The sequence below is a fragment of the Pezoporus flaviventris genome, unplaced genomic scaffold, assembly GCF_033815535.1.
Source record: "Pezoporus flaviventris isolate CSIRO_AGI_PZ_B2104156 unplaced genomic scaffold, CSIRO_AGI_Pfla_v1 ptg000031l, whole genome shotgun sequence".
In the NCBI taxonomy this organism is placed as follows: Eukaryota; Metazoa; Chordata; class Aves; order Psittaciformes; family Psittacidae; genus Pezoporus; species Pezoporus flaviventris.
In genome coordinates, this window is record NW_026892579.1 from 34,896,413 (window position 1) to 34,911,639 (window position 15,227).

The 15,227-nt window shown below is 40.1% G+C and overlaps 1 protein-coding gene across 1 annotated transcript in view; it reads left to right on the plus strand.

Moving 5' to 3' along the window:
- The first annotated feature begins 756 nt into the window (after positions 1–756).
- The window catches only part of TDRP (testis development related protein), a 28,405-nt gene continuing 13,934 nt past the window's right edge, over positions 757–15,227 (plus strand). Inside the window, exons 1-2 of the mRNA XM_061460717.1 lie at positions 757–986; positions 13,030–13,089. Of these exons, the coding sequence (XP_061316701.1) occupies positions 864–986; positions 13,030–13,089 (183 nt within the window). The 5' untranslated portion in view covers positions 757–863. The remainder of the gene's footprint in view (positions 987–13,029; positions 13,090–15,227) is intronic.

The window sequence follows — 15,227 nt, forward strand, 5'->3', positions numbered from 1 at the left end:
CTGCGGAGCATAGCTGAGGAGCCTGCCTTTCCTGAGGTGCACCCCACCAATCCGTGGCGGGGAGGGCTCGGCTGGTACTTCTGGACCATCTAAGGTGGTGTCGGGCCGCCTCTGGCGTCGTGGGGGTACCGCTGCCCCAGCACCACGGACAGGCCCGACTGCACCTCAGAGTACCCCGCGCCGATATTCTGCGGTCACCGCTGCCTGGGCAGAGCCATCCGCACCACCCACTGCACCCTGCGGCCCCTCTTCGGCGGGACCTGAACGGGCCCTCAGCGGGACCTTGTTCCTGGGGTCCTTCCCGTGCCAGCAGAAGGCTGCGGGGGCTCTTCACCTGCGGGGCAAAACCCGGGGTGCTGCCAGGGTCTGACTGTAAGGGAGGGCCGACCCCCGCCAGAGGCCCGGCGCTGTCAGAGCTCGGCGGGCACAGCGCCGGTTGCCGGAGTGACGGGGAAGCCCCCTCCCTCCCTCCTTGCCCCCGCCCCGCAAATATGGCAGCGCGGCAACGGTGAGAGGCGGCCCGAGCCGGGAGCGGTGGCAGGTGAGGAGCGGCACAGCGGGGAGGAGGCGCCCCCGCCTCTGCGGGCGGGATCCTCCTCACACTCGGCTCCCCTTAGCCGCCAGGCCGGGTGGGGGGGCCCGGGCCGCTAGCAGGCCGGCGGGCGAGGCGTTCGCAGGGGGCGGGCTCCCGGCACCGCTAGGCAGCGCTCCTCCTTCCCTCCAGCCCCGGGAGCCCCCGGCCGGGTGACAGCCCTGCCGAGCCGAGCCGCCCCGGCCGGGGCCGCGGAGGCATCGCCCGCTGCTTCCTGGCTCCCTCTCCGCCGGGGCGAAGGGAGGCGGGAGCCGCCACCTTCGCGCCCGCCATGTGGAAGCTCAACAAGAGCAGCAAAGTTCTGCTGGACGACTCGCCCGAGGAGGAGGAGACGCGTCCCCGCGGCCCGCCGCCCGCCGCCGCCTGCGCCGCCGCCGCCTTTTCGGCACCCCAGGTAGGAGCGCGGAGCCCGGCGGCGGGTGGGGACGGCCGACGGCGGCGGCGGAGCCCCGCGGCGGCCGAGGACGGGTCGTGAGGCTCGGCCTCGCGCCGTGCTCCCGCTCCTCTACGGCTGCATGAGTAATCACTTTTCTCACCGCTGGATATGCCGGGAGCCTGGCTGTGGCTGGAGAACAGGGTGTTTGGGCCGGGCGTGCAACTCTCACCCCATAATTTGGGGTGCTTATTGGTCTATCCTGCCCTGTTTTCTTCCAGCAGCCGGCCTCTGGCACTGCTGAGACTTGCTGTCCTTCATTCCAGTGGCTTCATACCGCAAGGTACTTTCTCTCCCAGCTCTAGGCAGGGGCTCCGCAACCCGTCTGTTAAGCACAATACATTAAACGGTAATTTGCAAGAACATGATCTTCATTTGCAGATGTGTGCTTGTTTGTGTGAAGCACTGGTGTTTTGATAGGATTGCTTTTTCTATAGTTTCAGTAGTGGTATTTGGCTATCTTTAAATAGCCCTAATCTTATTCGAAAGCTTTCATTGTTAAATGATAAGTTAAATATCAGCAATGACTTTCTGAAAGTACTGGTTGCCTAATAAATACAGCCTGATAAGAAGGGTATGGGTTGGGTATCAGGCAAAACTGCTAAAAGAATTTTTGTTGACTTGCTTTCAAAAACTTAACAAGTAGGCATCAATCCAGCTCGGAAGCCTGTTACATGGGCCAGTACTTCTTTGTTGCCGAACTGATCTTCTGTTGCCACAGAGTATCTGTAGATGTATGAGAAATTGCAGGAGACCGGCATACCTAGCCTAAGCAGTTGCTCAGGGCCACAAACTGGTGAGATTTGTATTCCAAAGAAAGTACAAAAACCCACCTAGTTTACTGCCCTGTGACTCTCCTACACTCCAGCTCTTCTAAGCAAGGTAGGCATCTGAATAATCTACCTTCTGCTTGAGTTTCTGGTTGCTAGCTGCTATGGGTTGTCAGCATGTGTGGCAGCTGCCTCTCCCAGTTGCATCTGTTATTCCCTCCATCTTCCAGTGAGCAAAATCACTGGTCTGCTCCCTAGTCCTCCTTTGCACTGCCCTGAACAGTTTGCATTAGAATTCTAGCTGTTGCTACTTGTTTGGCAGCAGCTATCATATGGATGATTAGGATCTTCTCCTATGAGAGTGGAAGAACAGATGCTAACTTTGGAGACCCCCTTCAGGGAATGAAGAGCTATTGTGGTGTTGGAGGCCACCTGAAGTATCTCCCACAGACTCTCATACAACATCTAACCTCTCTCTACTACAGTTCCTACCTCAGGTGCTTGGAAGCTTCCACTGCTTTCACTAAGCTGCTGGCTTTTGCTATCCACAGCCCTCCTAGACTTGCCAACCTCCTGAAAACCTCCCTGCACACCAAAGGTTAGCTTCCCACTAAAAGTAAATTAGTTAAATTGGTTAGTAAATCCCACTGCTGCTCTTCTCTATCACAAATACTCCAAATCCTCTTTGAGGCTCCTTGACCTTAGCCTCCCAGTCAGAAAATGATTCTTCAGAATCGTGTCTTGTCCTGACAATTCTCCCAATTCTCTACTTTAGTAACAGAGGTTGGTTGGGGTTGTTTTGTTCGTTTGTTGATTTGGTGTGGTTTTTTTTTTTTCCTCCTTTTATTTGGGTTTGGGGGTTTTGTTTGTTTATTTTTGTCCTGTCCAGTTGTATTTACTGTCCTGGACCTCTCTTCCATTAGCAGCAGTCTCAATTTGTAGTGATGATGACAATAATTTCTGGTGCAAATGATTTGCCGTTTTCCTAAATTTTAAGAAAAGTCCTTTCCAACTCCCTCAATGTCTATTACCAATGGCACTGGAAAATAAAAGATGTTGTTTTGTGTTGGAGGAGGCAGGGAAAAAACAAATTATTCTAGGGCACTAAATGAAATATAAGATAAAGGATTTGGAAAAGTTAGAGAGGTTGTAGTGTAGTTTGGCAAAGAAAGTGGAGACCATGAGCTATTAGTTGTGTTGTCTGTTAAAGTCAAGAAGGTTGGATAACTGAGAGGAAAAAAAACCCCAACCCCTCCCTCAAAATATTTAAATTAGTAGTTATCTTAGAGTGTATGTACACTTTAAGAAAGGATAGACTATATTGAAAGCTATGGACACTTGATTGTCATTGTAATACTTGTGATCTACCAAAGGCAGCTTCTAGGTCAGCGGTAGTTATAGTATGTCTAAAACATGGCTTGAACAGGTGTCAAGGAGAAAGTGTGAGGTGCTCGTTCCACTTGTTATAGCTGATTCATTTCTAGGACCTTCCTTTTAGTCTTTGACATCTTTGAGGTTTAATCAGAACCTGGTTTTGCTCCCAATAAAATGACTTCAAGAGAGTGAAATCCAGTAATGTGTAGCGGAATTTGGTAATGATCTGCATTTTGCTGCTGCTGCGTCCTGACCTGTGTTGTCCAGGCCCCTGATTTTGGAGGACAGTAGCACCACCAGAGCTTGGAGGAGTGAGGGGGCAGTTCTCTTGGTACCTTAGCTATACATGAGAAAGTTTCAGTCTTTCTCAGCCTCTGCTCTTTTTAAGCTGTCATGGTACAGCCTGCTTAGACTGTGAATGGAGGATTATGTCATCAAGAGGAAAAGAATCCAGGGCTTCCCTATTTTTCTGTCTTGAAAGCCAAAATCCAGATAATTTGAGTGCTTTTCAGTAACTTAGGAAACCCCAGCATTAGATTTCATGCAGAAGTCTACTGTTAGATTTAATTTCCTCTTTTCTGATATATCATTTGGTAAAAGAGATGAACCACAGTCATCACGTTTTTACTTTGATTTGTGATATGTTGTTTTCCTCAACAGCTATATTGTGTCTTTATTTTTATTTTTAATGGGCAAGTGGGAAGAAAATCCTTAAGCCTGTGCCATTCAAGCTATAAATAATGCTAAAAGTTTCTACTTCAAAAGAAAGAAATGGATAGTCGCATCTGTGCCATTAAAACAGACCAGGTTGAAAGTGTTCCAGAGTAATGAGATGTTGGTGCTATAAGCTGTTTCTTTAAAGCTGAGAAGGAGTGAAGAAGTTCTCACTGTGCAACCTAATAATTAGGACATTGCAGGAACAGACAACAACAAAGAGCTAGGCTACTATAAGTTAAAAAACCCCCGAACCCCAAGAAACAGCAACCCAAAGCACCCTTTGTTACTGTACAGAAATTTTGATCATCTTGGTTGTGAAGCCTGATGGGGGCTTACTCAAGCAGACATTTGAATTTGTAGAATTTTATAATTCTTACATAGAAAAGCTTAGTTTGATCTGAAAAGAGAAGCTTTGACAGTTCTGGTTTTGTGGAATACAAAATGGTTTGATTTTATTCCGGGGAGAACAAAAACAAATTTTAGAGCATGAAAATTGCAATGTGAGGGAATTGTCAGCCTCTGTCCACTTTTTAGCAAAAGTTCCTGCATACATACAAGTGCTTTGAATTGTTAACACTTACTTAAAACAGTAAGGTGTTTCCTGAGATAAGAAAGACAAGTAAATTTTACAACGGTACTTGTGTAAATAAATGCGTATGGGTTTTTTTTTTTTAGACCAGACAGTTTTAGGCTGAATCTTAGAAGTTAATTTTAATTTATGCTTTGAAGCATAAATAGTTTTTAATTCATGCAATGAAGGTGCTTTAATGGCTGAAGTTACAATTAATATATGAAGGCAACTTAACACACACAAATAACACACGTTATGAAATGAAATTAATGTGCCTTTTTTTGTGTGTGTGTCTCTCAAAATATGCCAGAAATGTGCAGTGATGCACGCCAAACTTGCATTCAGTTTTTGTAATATAGTCATTATGTTTCAAGCCGTAGTTATATTTTTGGGAAGGGAAAAATGTTGAGTTTTGGCTTCTGGAAGGCGATGCTGTGGCAGTCATGCAAAGTTCTCCTTCATGCAATCCTGGTATCATTTCATCACTTCTCAGAGATGCCAATGCTGTGTCAATATTGCACTTAGCTCTGATGTAAAATGGTACTCAACTTCAAAATACATCTGTATTGTAGGTTGTTAGGCTGACCTGTATTATCTAATGCAACTTTATCTTTCATGTAAAGATATTTCAGATCCTTAGCCTTGATCTGTTTCCCTGATAGTATTTTTTGTTATGTTCAAAGAGAATATGTTTAAAAGTATGTTTTATGCTGAGTTTTGTTTAGACTTGCTCACTGGATGTTTTAAAGTTGGCTGTATAGAATTTTAGTTATCTATTTTAATGAAGATGTTTAAGTCTCTGGTACAATTTTAATACTGGCTTTCATCTTGGAATGAGTCGAACTCAGACAGGCCCTGCAGGAATGGGTGGGAGCTGAGCAGCATTTCTTATGTTCTACTAATACGTTGAATGAGGTTTTTTTTTAATTAAAAAATAAAGCAGACAGTGTTAATCCAGCTAATGCCTTTCCTTCATTTTCTAACCATTTCAGTGTGTCTCAGGCTCTGCCTGCAGTACTTTTGTAATTCCTTCATACCTTCTTCTCTCTGCTAGCCTGTTTTTTCCTTTCATCAGAGTTGTTCTTGTGACATTTCAGTGACGTTTTCCTGGCTAAAATCCATCACCTGTATTCTGTCATCAGTCTTGAGCATTAGATTGTGGGACTGACAGCTGAGACTTTCCTGAGCCCTCCCTTGCCCTGCCTTTCTTGCTTTTCCTCCTTCTTGTCACGTTCATCTTTCAGCAGCTTCTCGAGTGGGTCCTGTTTCTTTCTTACAGTCTTCCAGGAGACTGCAGAGCTGACTGTGTCTTTTGGGGCTTTAGGCTTTCTTCTTTTTAATCCCCTTCATTTCTGAGGTGCTTCACTTCCTCATTTATACCATCATCTTTACACAGTTGACCTGGATCAGATCTTCTCAACTCTTATCCTCTTGCTGTGGGTTTATTCTGACTCTTAGAAGTCCTACAAAGCACTTACTGTATGGTTGGCCTCCAGCTATAGGCAACATCAGTATCTCTTTCTTTCAGTCAAGCCTGTAAGCTGGAGGTTGTCAGTGTTTTTTATCTGTTGTGCAAAAGAGAATTTGTGTCCGATACTTTACTGCTGTTTCCTTTATAAAAGTCCAAGTTCGGGTGTGTGTTTTTTTTTTTTTTATTTTTTTTTTTGTAACATTATTATTTTTCTTTCTGTCTAGACAGCAGAAATTCTTGTGCAGACCTTCACTTCCCATCTTGGTGGTGATTACTTCCTCTGCAGCTCTTAATACTTATGCTGCATTTCCCCATCCCCTAGTCCCTGCAAATCCCGTACCTGAGTGTTGTTGCTTATGGCATGAAGTTTAAGTCCTCCTTATCCTTTGATATTCGTTTCTTCAGCTGGCCTCCCTTTGTCTCAGGAAATTTACATTTAAATCTCTGTCCTCGCTTTCAAGGTTTTCCTTCGTACATCTCCTTCCTCTCCCCCATTTGTCATTTTTATCACTTGTATCTTTCCTCGAGCCAGTTCTGCTTTACCAATTCCGGTTGCCTCAGTTTGTCATGAGCCATGGCTGTCTTCTCCTCCAGTCTAATACAGAATTATCCCCTTTTACTGATCTACAAAACCACTATCTTCTCAACTGCTTGAGATCCTTAAGCTTTCCTTAAGCTATTTGTTGTGTCTTCATGGAGGTTTGCAAGGTGTTTTGGCACCATATTCTCCTAGCAGTGCTGGACTTACTACTATTTATATATGAGCTAAAAAAATGTGTTCTTTGAAAAAGAATTGATCTTTTATATCTCATTAATTCTTTACTGGCAAAATAGGTTTATATTTCTTTTTCTTGCTTTGATAGAAACTATTTGCCAGATTGCATGAGGACATCTGTAACTTAAGTAGACTTATTAGAAGTCACTAAACACATTGCCAGGTAGACTATCTTTCAGTTCTGTCATCATCAGAGATATACATTACCAACAAGTTTTGCTATTGGTTCTGGAGTGAAGAACTCCAGGATGGGTCTGTGTGAATACTATAACCAAAAATAATGTATTCAACCTGTTTTGCAGAAATTATACTATGAAAATATTGCCATTACTCATGCAAGTACTTTTAAAGATACATAATTTAACTGCAAATGCCATGACCGAATAAAAACTGTATGTCAGGTACTATCTTTTGAGTAAGCGTCTGTTGGTTTGTTTTCTGGATCAGAAAAAAGGAAATACGAACTTCCAGTATGAATAAGTTGTTAAAAATAATTATCAGATTTTTCAGTCAGAAATCTCATGAAAATTGAAAACTTCACTAGAATATTTGAATTATTGCAGCAACTAAAGTAAAATTAATTATTTGACTTTAATTTTATTTCATCATTGACACTGATGGTATTTTGATCTTAATACAGGTGTTTCCATTTCTTGAAATATATTTGAAAGATTGTATGTTGGGTAAAACTAAATTCTTAATGAGCTGAGCTTTTTAAATTTTTTTAAGGTGCTTAATCTTTAGTAAAATTCTCCCAAAAATATTTCAGAGAAGCAAAGTCTGCGTAAGAAGTGTTATAACCACTTACTACGGAGATGCACAATAATGTGAACAATTAATAGAATAACCTCATGTATTGATGTAGAAACAGAGAGCACTGGAATCTGGTGTTCTGATGTTTCTCTTTGTAATGCCAATAAAATGCAGAACTGCAAAAGTATTCTTATGTAAATACTTACATTCTGAAATTAATCTTCTCCAGTATGTTTGCCCATTTGTATCAATTGACAGTAAAAATACGGAAATAATTTAGTCTATTTTAAAATGTAGTGGAATGTGAAGCAATAACTGAAGTGGTTGAATAGAACAAAGTTTGTAAAAATGCTAAATGAGTTCTTGACAGCTGTGGATGCTGAAGGAAAGAGCATCATCTTAATTTTGATTTATTCAGTATTAATACTAATTTGAAAGATGTAAACATATGAAATCTGGTTTTCATCTTCCAGTCAGTCTGTTGAATAATAGGTACTTAACAAAGATTAGGGCCTGGAAGATGGAAACATTTCTAAATTCATTGGATGTGTTGTTGGCTGTATCTGAAATAGCAGTCCAGACTTTTAAAGTCAGTGGTCTGATGAATTATATTTTAGAAGCATGTTTCAAAATTAGTGTTGTCTACTTAATATATCTCAAGATGAAAGTGTAATTAACATACTTAGATTTTTAAATTTTCCTTTTCTTTATCATAGAATCATAGAAAGGTTTGGATTAAGAGGGATGTTAAAGATCATCTAGTTCCAAACTCCTGCCACAGGAAGGGGCACCTTCCACTAGACCAGGTTGCTCCAAGTTGCATTCAGTCTGGCCTCAAACGCTTCCAGGGATGAGACATCCACAACTTCTCTGGGCAACCTGTTCCAGTGTCTCACCATCCTCACAGTAAAAAATTTCTTCCTAATGTCTAATTTATGGACAAAGCATTTTCAGTTTTGCCCAAGGCTGGCAGAAGAAACATTCAGGATAAGAGTCACTGGCGCTATTTAGTCATAGTGCTGTTTAAAATGGCTTATTGTCATAATGTAGATGGTTTAAGTGTAGTAAGCAGTCTGGAGTGGAAAAGTATTTTCTATCAAAGAGAAAAATGAGTTTAAAATACTGAAATAGTCTTGAGCATGAACAGACTTCAGAAATGCCCAGGTTAACATTTTTTGTTGATGATAGTAATAGGAAATTTTCAGTTTACACCATCTGCCCTGATGGCTAGTTTGGTTCAGTTACTTGCTTTAGGGACACAAAAATGGAAGATTGAGATCTATCAGTAGATGAAATACGGACAAGACTAATGAAATCTTGATTTCAGTCGAGGCTACCTCTGCCAGAAAGAAGCAGAGGCAATTCACAGTTTAGCATGGAGTTATGTTTGCTGGACTCATAGTCTCGTGTTCCAGAAGAAAGCTAGGTATGACTGTGTAATGCATCCTCTATTTGTTAAAGTTGCAAACTTTGTTTTTCCTCAAAGAGCATGTTAAGCTTGGTGTGAGTATTCAGGTATAGTTCAGCTTTATTTTTCAGTAATGTTAAAAGTTCAAAATAGTATACTGGTTTCAGTGCCCATTTATATTTGATCACTGCTGCCTCAATTTCCTGACTTAGAAAGCATATGGTCACACATTGATCTTTTCCAGGTGTGTATTATAGGTGCAATGAAGAAAATGAGGCTCACTGCCACTGATCTTCAACTGATAACTTTCTTCTCACCCATGTTTTAGGGCATTTTGCATTGGTTTTGATTCAGTTCTAAAATTAGGCAGAGTGACATCTGCTCATTTCATTTGATGTTACAGCAAGACCCTACTCAAACCCAAGGAAAAGGTTTCTTTTGTTAGCTCTATTTTAAGATGGTGATCTGGCAGTGTGATCTCCTCTTCCGAATCTGTGCTGTTTCTGGCCAGGCTGTGTATATGTAGTTGTTCAACTGTTTGGTTTGTAATCAGTGTTTTGGGACTCTTTCCAGCTTCAGAGGTTAACTTTCAGGTTTGTGATTTCCTGAGTGATTTTTTATTTTTTTTTTAACCTTCCTGTCTTCTATTTCTAAATTACTTCATGAGGTTTGCGGGATACTGGCAATTCTGTTAAATTCTAACCCTGGATTGTATCTCTTGAGTTTGTTTTGGGATTTTTCCCACTTGAATGATACGTTTGTGGTTCATAATCTAATTTTCACTTACAGGCATGATAACCTAGACTTTAAATTACACTCAGCCCTTGATGGGATGTGATGATAGCCAGAGAGGATATAATAGGTCAGTATAAGGGCAAGAATTTGTACCTAAAGGACCTTCTCTTTTAATAATAGCTTGTTTACTCTTACATGTGCTTGGCTTTGACAGCTAGTGTGTGTACGATAAGAAGGTTCCACAACTGGGTAGAGAAAATCAATAATACACCATTATGTACTATAGCAAAAAAAGGGCATACAGGGTGAGGTGATGCTATTATTTGCCTTAACACTTTGATGTCCAGTGTTTCTTATCTTGGCCTGAATTATGAAAGTGAATGATCTAAAGAGTCTAATTAATTACTTTACCACAAAGGAAGCTGAGGGAAGTAGATTACAATTTTGATCTCTGTACAAAAAGGTTTGTGTGCTAGTTGAATTAATCCCTTGAGTACCTTATGGTTTGCAGTATGTCCAACAAAAGGGCACTTGTTTCCCTATGAAAACACACTGTGCATACCAGCCTTCCCCTGCCAGAACTGGAAGGCTATTCAAGTTGCTGATCAGCATTTCCCACTAGTGTTGGCATTTATTCATCTGTTAGTTACTAAATACTATAATGTGGTCTCTATTTTTCTTTCAAGGTGAAGTAAAAAAATGAACTGTAAACCACCCAGACTAAAATACACTGAGATAATTTGTAAGTGTTGAAGGGCAGCATATTGGGGAGCATGATAAAGTCATCTTCATTCTTTACGTGTAGCTGTACAGTAGATTGCCCCCTTAATAAGATTTGGAAAACCAAATTGTAGTCTCCCTCATCTCAGAATGGTAACAAAAGTAGAGAATATTTATCGGAAGAGGGTGTACTAATGTGTATCACTAAAAAATGTAAATTATTCTGTGGGTAACAAGTGAAGGTGGGTGGTATATGACTTCTTGCCTTTTCTCCTTGACTCTTCCCAGTGAGGACATGGAATGTAAAGATGGACATCACAAGCACACTACTGTTGTCCAAGTCTCATTTTCTTAGGCAGCGGATCTTAAAAGGATACTATGGATACATGATGGGTCTTCTGCTCAAAAAAATGCATTTTAGATATTGCATTCACACCAGTTGTTTTCTTGACGGTTTCATATCTTTTAATCTTTGTGTTTTGTATCTTTCAACTTTGTGTTGTCTTCTTACCACCAGCCTCTGCTGCACAAGCATAGTTACTGCAGAATACTGTCTCATTCCTTATGAGGCAGCACCTTGTATGACCATGAGAAGCAGCACTGTATTAGCACAGAAACACAGCCCTAGTTGTCACACTTTTAAAGCAAATAAATACCTCTTTTTGTTGTCTACTTATTGTGAATTGCATCTTTTATCAACAATGGTATTCACATTTTATTATGCTGGCATTATATTATGAGGTGCTCATTGCCTCTCTCAATTTTCCCCTATAAATTTTCACTGTGAAAGTTGCTTCACACTGTTACTTCATTGTGCTCTGGCTTGCTAGAGGCTGTATGCTTGCACACATCCACTTTTTCCCCTTCTTTGTAGTACAGCATGAAATCTCTATGCGCTTTCATATTTTTATTATCCTTCTTAAGATATTTGGAGAGCTGGAAGAATTAAAATAAGAGGTGCTATGTCTTTGGGAGGTACCAACCGTGTCTTGTGTGTTCTGGAGATGATATTGTTGGTTGTTGAAATGGTAGCTCTGCCAGCTCTGGATGTCTGAGATGAATTATCCTCTTACCATACTTCTCCTTGAGGCTTTTCTAGTTCTTGCTTTTTTTTTTTTTTTTTTTTTTTTCTCCCTGGAAAGATTTGAAGTGTTCTCTAGCTTTCACCCTGTGTCCAAGCAGAAATGCCATCGTGTTAAGTCTAAAACTTTGCAATTTAATCCAAAAGTTTGAGAGCTAACAGTTGAGGAGAAACAAGAAAACTGCTGAAATAGTATGTGTGTGGGTTTCTGTCTAAAACATTGCCAATAATTCTCTTAAAGTGAAAGAAATTAAAGAGAGAAAAGGGGGGCTTAATTTAATTTAATTTTAGAGAAGAAAGATCTTAACTCGTCTTTTTTGGTATCCTATCTACAATAATATCCTCCGTTAAAGACCGCTAACCAAAATCCAGAAGTTAAATAACTTGTTAAGATCCACAGGAAGTAATAGTCTCATTTTGGATAATAGGAGTTCCTGACTTTGTGTTCTGCCCCAACAAGTAAAGCTATCTATCTACAGATTACTTCAACACAGTTATTATTGAACTATAGTGTGATGGTATTTATACTTGTTCTAGAAATGCTCCTAACTCTATCCTTGTCCCTCTTATAATATAAAGGATTGCCTATGAAGTAAGTGGAAATATTAGTAGGCAAATAAAATATTTTTTTTTAATATCAAAAATAAATATAACAAAAAAAGATGCATGGGGTTTGAAGCCTTTTGCTCAAGACAAAGCTCTGGGCCCTGACATGACTAGAAGTATGCTTCTCATGGTGACTTTATCACTTCTTTCTGATGTTGTTAGCAAAGTGAAGGAGCTACGTGGTAATGTGTAGGAGCTGGGATACTACGTGTTTTGGTTCAGTTATAGATAGCTGGCCTTGTTTTGTACTTGGGGACTGTTTGCATTTGCAGTTATATATAAAGCAAAAAAAAACAAAGTAGTGTTTTTCTTACGAAAACACAGGCTGAAGAAAGTGAAAATTACATAATTTCTGTATGCTATGCCCCACTTCTGTATCTTTCTTTGGCCTTTAAAGTACTCCTGACACTGATCTTACCTGCCCAGTCTTGAGAAGAACATTGATAGCAGTAGAATAGCCTGAGTGTACTAAGACGCCAGCTTAATCTAGAGATGGACAGAAATGCTGCCCTACGGAGTTACGTTCAAGAATCTCTAGTACTCTAGTTTTCTTCAGAAATCTTCAGTTTTAAATGGAGGGGAAAGGATGTGGGCCAAAGTCTGTCCTTGAGTTCAGTAAATGTAATGCTTCCTCTCCCCCCAGCCTACAGAGACTGTGTAGACCATCACCTAGTATGGTGTTCAGAAAATTGGCGTAGATATTTTAATTGTATTAAAATTGTTATGATGAAGGTGTTTTCTTGATCTCTCTTTGGGGTGTGGGGTTTGTGGTTTTGTGAGGGTTTGGTTTTGGTTTTTGCATCTGGTGCAACATTTTTCATCATTCTAAGTGTAGTTTTGTTCACTTTTCCTTTTTTAGTAGTGGTGTTCACCGAGTTTTTCATTGTGATCGCATTTTGTCAATTTTCTTTTATGATGGGCTGAACAGAACAAAAGCATTTATGAATACTCTAAAATGTGTCGCTGGTAATTGTCCAACCAAAACTGACTGTGGGCCTTTTTTGTCTTTATCCTTTTTTTGAGAATAAAGACCAGTTTCTTCATGATGAAGTTTCATCTTCAGTGTCACAACTTGCAACAAAGGTAAATACATGTTCTTTGGAAGTGTAACATTTTATATATTTTTCAGTCAATGGATATTAGGAAGTTACCTGTTTTTACAGCCTGATTAAGGAGTGTATTTATGTTCTTCACTGATGATTTTATAATTAAGTATGGTCCTTGGTTGTGGAATTCTCATTGAAGTAGTATCAGCAGTGCAGTATTAGCTAGAAAGCTGCCTTGTTTCCTTTCATTAATGGGAAGGGAAAGGTATCTTAATTTTTTTTCTTCCCCATGATAGGTATTAAAACACAAAATGAAAATAAGATGCCACAGGAATAACTGAAGTCTAAGGAAGCACTAAACTTTAGCTGTAGCCAACAATGAAAACATGAAAAGTAGAAAGGACTTATTTATTCCATTCTGTGTAGCTCAGCTGGTTCTCTGACCACAAGAGGTTAAGGACTTTATCTCATATCACTTTCAGAAAAGAAAAGTAGGCATGCAAGTAAATTTTTTTTTTTCTTTTTACCTTGATATGCATCCAGGATTTTTTTTTTTAATGTTCTTAAAATACACGAGTAGAAGATGAAAGAACTAGAAGTTGTTACGATATGCTAGAGCTTGTTTTGAAATTCCATAGGTAAAGAGAAAAGCATTTAAAAATAGGTTCATTAGTGTAATAGGATACTTTACATTAATATGTATAAACTGAACATCTGTCTGTTACCTCTTTTTGTTCTACTTCAGCTGCAGCATGATTTTCACAGAAAATAGAAGTCAGATTGTACTATACCTTTTTCTTTTTAGAAGAAATGCATTATTTTTTAATGAAAACATAAATCATGCTGGATGATGAATGTTTAGGAAAAGAATCCTAAAAGTAATCTATTTTATATGGAAACATTTCTGGCCTTTTCTTAGTCATTCAGGAAGGCTTGCAAAGAGTGTGTCTTGACTTTAAAAAGTTACTAAACAGACCACTGAGCTGTGATATTTTTATGTTTTAAAGTCAAGTCCTTTTGTCTTAAAAATGTATTCACAAAAAAGCACCTTCTCCTCATCTTTTTATTTTTTTTGGTATTGTTTTTTCTGAAAGCACTTTTGTATTTTATTTGGTTGTTCTGTCATCTTAGAAGTTGTCAGCACAATGATATTCTAGAAATTCCAAAATCTTTAATATGTTGATAGAAGACTGATGAATTATATGTGTGGCCTTTTCATTATGCATGTCTTAGATAAAACAGTCTTCATGTTTAAGCAGTATGGGGAAGAACAACAAAGTTCTTGAAGAAGATGGCAGTGGATGAAAGGTATGTGTGCCCTTTAGGGAGACAGCCTTCCTGGTCTCTTAAAGCCTGAGTTTTAAGGCAGTCATGATGCCCATTTGCAGAGGAAAGACTTTGGCCTAGATTTCGAGGTGCAAAAGTGGGAGCTAGTCTTAATGGCTAGAGGTGGAGGTTTGAAAATAGTCTTAGTTCCTGCTCATGCAGGAAGCTGCCCAGTGAGGACAGGCTAACCGCAGTGCTGATTTTTTTTTTCTAGTTCCTTCACAGCTCTCCTGGAAGGCTGGTATAGCTGGTTACAAAGCCTCATGACATCTCTAAGTGAGGAACTGTGAACCGCCTAGTGGTGCTCTGCAAAACAGAGGGATTTGGAACCTATCCTCATGGTGTTCCTGGCCCTTTGGCCTCTGCAAAGCTAATCTTGGGGGTCTCACCTGCATTCTGAGTTAAAAGTACAGCAGAGACTACATCTACAGGTGTCGTTAGGCCAGCTTTTGCGAAGAATAAGATAATTTTGAGAAACAAAATACATACTTTTAGTCATGAAATTGGAGATGTTGGGACATTCTGGTAGGGCCAGATTCTGGAGTTTCAATTTATGAGCACCAGGGTAACTGTTGGTGGGCAGACCAGTGGATGGTTGAGAACTCTGCTCTCAAATGCTGGAAGACAATTTTTTTTTTTTTTTTGGGGGGGGGGGAGGAGGTGGTGTTTTTTACCTTTCTGTTGTTTAAATTCTTGCATGTTAGCAATAGGTTTCCTATAATGTTGGGAACAAGGTTTTTTTTATTACAAACCACTTAGTTGTAACTTTGTTTAGCTGTGAGGCATATAGATGGAAAATTCCATGTCTATCTTTTTATTTTAGGTTGATTTTTTTTTTTCAGGGGGAGG